Genomic DNA, 8937 nt, shown 5'->3' on the forward strand with positions numbered 1-8937 from the left:
GTGCGGTTTGTAAATGTAGGTAAAGTTTTTAATTTTATTGTTTTTTTAATGCATAGGACTCATTTTTTTTATACAAGAAAAGTGTAATGTAATTTTTTAAAGTTGTAATCCCTCTGCAATGAAATACGCAGCAGTAGCGCGCGAATGTAAAAAAAAAATTTGTTGAAAGGATGAAACTCAATACGCAACAGCATGTATGAGAGAAGTAAAAAAGGGGTTTTTCACACAATAATGTAAATTTGCACGCAGACACAACAGTGTATTTTCCAGCAAAGACAGAGCATTTTTTGTAATGCATAGCAGTGCAGAGACAGAGTAATTTTTTTTTGCACTACCTCTGAAGCAATCATGGTGTAATTCCTCTGTTAGAAGAAGCTTATTTTGTAACAGTCAGTTTTATTAATGAATACAAAATTTTTTGTGTGTGTAAAACTCTGTTCTCTGGAAACAATATTTAGTTTCTCTGTGTTAAAACAGAGCATTATTCTCTGTTCAGTTATTTTTGTTCTGGAATTATCAGAAATTCCCAACAGTATAAAAAATCTGTCGAATTCTTTACCAAAACAAATATATGCAAAGCTAGATCTTGAAAAATAAAAGAAAACAAAAGAGAGCCACGCCCGATGCGCAAATTGTGCCATGGTGGCTTGCAAAAATCGACAAGAAATCGACAACTAGAGCTTACATTTTTATTGTAATCTGGTTTTCGGTAGAGGCTGATCTTACCTCACTTCACAGAAGTTTTCCTATCTAGCCCACTTCACAGAAGTTTTCCTTTCTAGCCTTCACGGTAAAAGATCCTCTTCAGTGCACTTGTATATTTATTACGAGGCTGTGATAAATTGCATTTAGGTTTTTGACATGAAAAAATCAGAAATCTAACTATCGGACTCTGGGCGTTTCTCTGAAGGTTGCTACATGCAGCAAGCGTGGAGTTCCAATAAACAGACGTGCAAGTTGCTATTTTTCCACCTGGAAAAGCTGCGTGGAGTTCCAATAAACAGACGTGCAAGTTGTTATTTTGCCACCTGGAAAAGTTGCGTGGAGTTCCAATAAACAAACGTGCAAGTTGCTATTTTGCCACCTGGAAAATATAATGCAATGCATGTTCTACAACATCGGTTAGACTAAACGATTTTTATTATATAATATTTTCATTATTAAAGAAATTAAAAATAATTTAAATAATTATAAAAATATTTTCTTTAGTTAAAAATTATTATTAAATTTGTGAAAAATAAAATTTTTATTTTCATTAGAATTCATTACAAAATTTCTGTTTATTTTTTATTTTTAATAAATATTAAATTTACTGTAATTATAAATTATAAATTTTGATTTGACTTAAGTATCCCTAAACATCATATAATGTCAAATGAAAAGGGACGCTAGGGAGTGTTCACTTGCGAGTATATATTTTAATATTTTTTTAGTCAAATTGGTTTAGAATATAGAAATAATTGGATGAAATAAAAAAATTTATCAATAAATTCTATAAATTTTTAAATTAAGTTAAAAATAGTTTCACTTAGCTATGATCTTTAAAAACATACTATAGTTACATAATGTAATTTTTTTCATTATTTTTAAAGAAAAAAAAACCCAACATGATGTATATTACATTTTTAATAATATATTAACTCTGTATCAACTAAACCATATTAAATCCATTTCATTTTAATATGATAAATAAAATAATTCTCATTTTTCAAATTATAATTTTAATAAATTTATTAATCATATAAATCATAATTAATGTTAATGTTTAATTGGTTAACATGATTACTAAATTTATTTATTTATTTATGATTATTAAGTTTATTTATTTTCACTATATATGCAACCAGATAAGTAATAAAATAATTGTTAATTTTAGGAAAAATTATGGGATAAATTGTTTATAATTAGTTATTTAATTTATTTATTTTCATTAACTAAAGGTATCATGAGATAAATAGGAATTAATCTTAAATGCTTATTATTAATTAACCAACTAATTTGTTAACATGTTTTATATTTAAATTTTTATATATATCACCAATAATAAAAACTAGGTAAAGTGTAAAACTATTTTAGAATTAATACTAAGAAATTTAACTTAATAAAATGAAAAGAGGGAAGCTTATTAACTATTTATTTTCAATTTGAAAATAGAATCTAAGCGAACTAATGAGAATAAAATATTAATAATGTTAATTAAGTAAAAAGATAATGAGAACCAAAGAAAAACAAATCAATAGCAAAATGAATAAAGGAGAAATTGGCGGCTATTAGATTTCCTCTTGAGTGGGTTACGATGGAGCTCTGGAAATCACTGCTAGGGTTCTGCACCACGCTCAGACGGCGCAGACTGATCTGCGCAGACAACCAACAAGGACCTGACTATACGAACAGGCATCTCTAAACAGTGGTGTAAGAGGTTGCAGGGCACATGGGCGACCCCCAGGGGGGGCCTCGGCAACCTCCCCCATCGCACACAAAGTGCAGCACCAAAACGAGAGAACAATACGGTTTGGATCGATCCATGAGAATGTCATCAATCAAGAAATCCCGCGCCAGAATGAGCGCAAGGGAAAAGAAAACCTGGAAGCTAAGGTAAATGGAGAGAATGGGAAGCAAAACCAAACAGATGGTACCCAGAGGGTCTCTTCGACCACCTGCAAACCAATAGCTACAGATCGACCCAGAATCGAACTGCCGGGGGAAAAAATAGAAGCAAGAATCCAATATATGATGGATCATGCGCTCATTGGGAAATTCATAGGGTTTTGGCCGACGGAAAAAGCCCTCCACAGTTGGATTGCAGCGAAATGGAAACCTAAGGGAGATGTGACTCTGCAGTTAGGCCCAAAAGGATTCTTCACAACGATCTTTTTTTGTCTGGAAGACAAATACAGAATCCTGGTTGAGGGACCTTACTTCTTCAACTCAGCTGGCCTATACTTACGGGACTGGGCTCCCAGATTCAACCCGGATCAGGAGGATCTCACATGGGCACCAGTCTGGATAAGACTATACTCACTGCCAGATGAATACTGGGATGAGGACATTCTGAAAAACATTGGAAATGGTCTGGGGGAATACATAAGGACTGCTGAAGAAACGAAACTACGAAGATATACATCTTACGCCCGCATCTGCGTCTTCATGCGCCTTGACAAAGCCCTGCCAGAATCGGTAAGTCTCTCTCACCGTGACTATGAGTGGATCCAGCCTTTAGACTATGAACATGTTCCGTTTCGCTGCCGCAAATGCCATGCCATAGGGCATCTCTTTAGAGACTGCCCCCTGAATGCTCAAGCTAAAACCCCCTCCCCCACCGATTCTCAGACCAATGATGGCTTCACCAAAGCCCCTACCCGCAAGCGAGCGCATAAAAAACCATCAACAGGGAAGAAACCCAAACAGAACACCGCCTCTGACCATGCAGTCAGGAACAACTTTGGAATCCTGGCTCATGTCACGGACGAGCATACCACTTCCTCTCCTCCAAGCGCTGACCTCCCCTCATCCTCTTCCCAGCCACCTCCCGCGGCCCCTCCATCCAATCCCCCTCCCTCCAAAGATCCCCCAGACCACAACACGGAAAGCAAAGAAAAGCAGCGGGAAAAAGACAATGAAATGGAGGTTGATGGATCCTCAGGCCCCTTCCAGGGTCCAGACATACCCACGGAAGGAGATAATCAGGTGCAACAAATGGAGGAAGAACCAGAAAGTATAGATCTACATGGATTAGACATACTCGAACTAGAAGCAGCATGCAAGAAGAAAGCATATGAAAGCATCCCAGAGCTACAGCTTGACAAACTGGAAATGGTCATCTCCAGGGCCTATCATCAAAATCAGCTTGGCATCCAGCCAGGAAGTCAATGGGATTTAAGCCAAACCCCAAAAGATTCCAAAAAAAGGGGAAGAAGAACTGACCTCCAAAGAACAATAGCGGTCGGGAAGATTCTGGTAGACTCCGGTAGGTATGCTAAGCTTACGAAGTACTACAAGCCCTCCACCAATAGTGACTCATGAAGCTCATTTCATGGAACCTTAGAGGGCTCAATGGCCCAGGAAAACTCAGAATGCTTAAAAATATGGTAAAAATGGAAAAGCCACAAATATGTTTTTTCCAAGAGACAAAATGTAACAGTACAACTCTAGAAAGGATACTCTCTAAAGCTTGGCCAGGATGTCAATCAGTTGCTGTAGATGCATCCGGCGCTTCTGGGGGATTAGCCATTGCATGGAACTCTCAAGCACTCACTCTGTCGGACTTTCATGCTTCACACAATCTAATACAGGCTACCTTCCACATAGTTGGCACAAATATTCATGGGAATCTCTCGAATGTATACTTCCCTCAGGAAGCAAGGGAAAAGATTGCTCTCCTCCATACCCTAGAAGCTCTTAACGCCAATAGAAGGCACCCACTCTGGATAGCTGGAGGGGATTATAACATGATAACAAAATTAGAGGAGAAGATTGGTGGCAGAAACAGGTTGGAACAGGAAAACACCCACTTCAAAAACTTTATTCAGAATGCATCCCTGATAGACTTACAGTTCTGCAATGGCACTTTTACGTGGAGCAATCGCAGAGCAGGCATACATCAAATAGCCTCCAAGCTGGATCGCTTTCTCATCTCAGATAACTCGGTCCACTTGGGGGGAGATTTCTCGGCGGCCATTCTTCCACACTCTGGCTCTGATCATTGGCCGGTTGCCCTTCAATGGCAACGTCCAGGCAATAACATAAGAAGACCTTTTCGCTTTGAGGAGTTTTGGTTCACTCATCCCTCACTCAGAGACTTCGTTAACTCCACGTGGACATCCTTCAGCCCTCCAGAAGGATCCAAGATGTTTCAGTTTCAACAGAAACTCAAACATCTAAAGCTTAGCCTCAAGAGATGGAACAGAGAGACCTTCGGAAACATCTTCAAGGCGCAAAATGATCTTCAAAAAGCCCTGGAGGATCTGCAGAGAGAAATAAGTACATGCGGCCACACAGAGAGAACCCTCGAACAGGAGCAGCGCATCCACAATCAGCTTGAAGAAAGAAGAAAGCAGGAGGAGATATACTGGAAACAGAAATCAAGAATCAGATGGCTAAAAGAGGGAGAAAGAAATACCAAATTCTTCCATAGAACCACAGTGCAACGCAGAATGGGCAACAATATCCCTTACATTCAAAAATCAGGAGGAGAAAAGGTGGAGCAACATGAGGATATTGAGAAGGAACTCCTCGAACACTTTAAGCAGGTCCATCAAGAACCCGACATCAACAGACATCCGGCAATTGAAAGAATCACCCGCAATATACCAAAATTAATCACAGCGGAGCATAATGAACTCCTCCTTAGCCCAATTCAAACTCAGGAAGTGGACAATGCAATGACTCAGCTTAAAGAAGGAAAAGCTCCCGGCCCGGATGGATTTACCACTACTTTCTTTCACAAGTTTTGGGATTTAATAAAGCTGGAAGTCTGGGAAGTGGTGGAGGAGTCGCGAGTTTCTCACTGGCTGCTTCCCTCGCTCAACACCACCTTCATAGCCCTGATTCCAAAAGAGGAGGACGCGCTCAAACCGGACAAATTCCGGCCAATCGCACTATGCAATGTTATATACAAAGTCATCTCTAAAGTCATTGCAAACAGGCTAAAGCCCCTCCTGCCCATGCTCATCTCTCCGGAACAGTCAGGTTATGTGGAAGGCAGACAGATTTTGGACGGAATCATCCACACGCATGAGATCACCCACACTCTCAAGCATTCAAAGCAGGCAGGTATGCTCCTTAAACTTGATCTTTCCAAGGCTTTTGACAAACTCAGTTGGGATTATATACAGCAAATGTTATCTGCTTTTGGATTCAGCCCCACCTGGATTCGCTGGATCATGAGCCTTATCTCCTCTACCAGCTTCTCCATCTTAGTGAATGGGATCCCCTCTCGCCCCTTCTCCCCCTCCCGGGGTATCAGGCAAGGTGACCCCCTTTCCCCCTTCCTTTTTGTTTTGATGGCTGAGGGCCTGGGACGTCACATTAAGAATGCCCTCCACTCGCACCAGCTCAAGGGTATCTCCATCCACCACCTGCCTGCTACTTCCCATCAGCAATTTGTTGATGACACGATGCTGTTTGGGTACCCATCTGTTCAAGAAGCCTCCATATTTAAAGCAGTGCTTAATGATTTTACCGAAGCCTCAGGAACTAGCATCAACTGCTCCAAATCGCAGATCTTCTTCTTCAATACCCCCCCGGTAGTCAAGTCTGCCATAGTCCGCATTCTGGGGTTCCCCATAGCCACCCTTCCCTCTAAGTATCTCGGAGCTCCCCTCACTGCCTCAGCCATCAACCATTCCTCTTGGCGCAATTTAATTGAAAAACTTGAATCACGTCTCAACCAATGGACTCACAGAACTTTGAATTTAGTCAGCCGGGCGGTACTTATTAAAGCCATTCTTCAAGCAATGCCGTTGTACCTTTTCTCCATCCTGGCAGCGCCAAAATGGGTCCTAAAAAGACTAAGGAAAATTCAGAGAGATTTCCTTTGGGGAAGCAATGCAACCAATCGCAAATGGGCTCTGGTAAAATGGAGCACAGTATGCAAACCGAAGGAAAAAGGAGGAATTGGTCTAAGAGATCCGGAGCACAGCAATGCCATCATGGGAGCCAAGATCTGGTGGCAGTGGCTCACCAACGCAGGTAAGCCATGGGTCACATTATGGACAGCAAAGTATGCCAATCAGCGACCCCAGGAAGAGCTTATCAGATTAGAGCCCAGTGACAAAGGATCACTAATTTGGAATGCAGCCAAAGAACATTATAAAATGATCCAGCAGCATAGTTTCTGGGAGGTAAGAAATGGCCATAATACTAGATTCTGGATGGACGCATGGAATCAAATGCCTACCCTCAGCAATGTTCTGAACCTGCCTCTAAACAACATTGAGGAGGAGACACAGCAAGTCAAGACCAGGCAATATTGGACCCAGGAAACGGAGAAAGGCTTCAGAATCTGGAAACCGGGTAACCAAATCCTCACAAATGAAAATCGCCAAGCTTCCATAGCATTGGAAACGGAGCTCAGCAAAAGAAAAATCAGGTGTGACGAAAGGGAAGATATCCTAAGGTGGGGATATCAACCAAAAGGAGCGTTCACTACGTCTGAAGCATACAAGATAATCTGCAACGACTCTGCTCCCCAGGATCCAATCTGGGGCCAAATATGGAACTCTGGCTCCTGGCCCAAGATCTGTCACTTTCTCTGGTTGGTAGGGCATCAGAGAATCCTAACTTGGGACAAGCTCCGAAGAAGAAATTTCCATGGTCCCTCCATCTGTTTTAACTGCAATGCCCATGAGGAAACGCTTCAACATCTGTTGGACTCTTGCCCCCTAGCCAACCAGCTATGGGAGAAGGCAAGCTTTCGATGTCAAAGAAGATGCAGACTTGAAAATGAAATTACGAATTCCATACGACAGTGGCAAAAGGACCCGTACAAGAGCAACATCCTCAATCATCTATGGCGATTGATTCCCGGGCTAATTCTATGGAGTATATGGAAGGAGCGAAATAAGCGCATTTTTAAAAATCAACGCTCTTCGCTGGACAATATTTGGAATATGCTATGCAAAAATATTCAAGAGACTTTGATGCTAAGACCCTGGAAGGAGGAGGACTGGCCTACACTAGCCAACGAGAAAACTATCATGGATAATTGGCAAATCAGCTGCACTAAAAGCATGCACCAGCAGGACCACTCTGCAGCCAGCATTGAAAATCAAGTCGCATGGAAGCCTCCGCCAAAGCACACATTCAAACTCAACTTTGATGGTGCCTCAAAAGGGAATCCCGGGTTAGCAGGCTTTGGAGGAATAATTAGGAATCATGAAGGTGCTCCCATGACACTATACTTTGGAAACATTGGCTGGGACACCAACAACTCAGCTGAATTGGAAGGGCTATGGCAGGGACTTCAACTTGCTGGGGAGCTCAACCTCCACCCTCTGGAGGTAGAAGGAGACTCCCAAATCCTCATCAATAAGGCCAAAAAAATCCTAAATGGATCTCAGGCTAAAAAAATAGCCACCAGTTGGAGGCTTGAAGCACGACTGGAGGCAATAGAACAGAAGCTTCACAGCAACAGAGCCATCACCTTCACACACACAAGGCGGGAGGGCAACAAGGTTGCGGACTTCATGGCCAATGTTGGGGTGGGGAGTAATCACTCTTTGATCACAGGACAGCTGAATACTATATTATCGCATGTGGAAGCTCAAGAATGTTCTCGACTGGTCCAAAAGGATGCAACTCCCCCGGATGCGGGTGATTTGTGAGACGGGACAGGAGTGGGTGGCTGGACACATGCCGCCCCTCGGCCATCACGTGGCACCCACAGCGAACAGTTGGAAAGGACGAGGGAGGTTTAAGGCGAGGGGACTTGGGACAGTTAATGCCCGGAGAACGTATTCGACCCAGCGAAAGGCAGCAGTAATGGCGGATGGGATCCCGAGCAGGGTAGGTGAGGAGGCTGAGAATAAAACAGGGTATGAGCAGGGAATGTTGGTAGTTATGCAGTCGGCTGGCCTCTCTGTCGTTGTTGAGATTCCTTCTCAGACGGACGGGTTCATCACGTGGTCGGCTCTGGCAGCAGAAAGTCTGGTTCATTTTGTGGTCTGCTGGAATTCTCATCCCTCAATGGTGAGACCTCGACAGCGTATGCTCAGCCGTCGAGGCTCTTCCAGAGGAGGGGTCTCACGCAGGAATGAAGGGGACAGTGCTGGGCATTGTTGCCACTGCAATCTTGCCAGCTCTATTGGAGCCACCCCCCTACACTCCAGTCAATTCATGGATGCAGGGGCATCAGGCTCGGCCACCTTGCCAGCCTTTGGTTCCACCATCTTCAATTTTACCAGCTCAACAAATAACCCAAGGATCAGCGCGCATGTT

The 8937-nt window shown here is 42.5% G+C and overlaps 1 protein-coding gene across 1 annotated transcript; it reads left to right on the top strand.

Moving 5' to 3' along the window:
• The first annotated feature begins 4094 nt into the window (after positions 1-4094).
• LOC149234288 (uncharacterized) lies at positions 4095-8324 on the top strand. Its single transcript, XM_089368214.1, has 2 exons — positions 4095-4980; positions 5188-8324. The coding sequence occupies exons 1-2, from the start codon at positions 4095-4097 to the stop codon at positions 8322-8324; spliced, it is 4023 nt and encodes a 1340-aa protein (XP_089224340.1).
• Positions 8325-8937: the final 613 nt, after the last annotated feature.

The sequence above is a fragment of the Pinus tabuliformis genome, chromosome 8, assembly GCF_031772625.1.
Source record: "Pinus tabuliformis cultivar Carrire ecotype Pingquan chromosome 8, CPIR1, whole genome shotgun sequence".
NCBI lineage: Eukaryota > Viridiplantae > Streptophyta > Pinopsida > Pinales > Pinaceae > Pinus > Pinus tabuliformis.

Bases quoted from the DNA above. Each gene is read 5' to 3' on its own strand.
- LOC149234288 (XM_089368214.1), top strand. From the start codon at position 4,095: ATGGAAAAGCCACAAATATGTTTTTTCCAAGAGACAAAATGTAACAGT. The intron at 4,981-5,187 runs GTACATGCGGCC...TTCAAAAATCAG, and splicing joins GGATCTGCAGAGAGAAATAA to GAGGAGAAAAGGTGGAGCAA.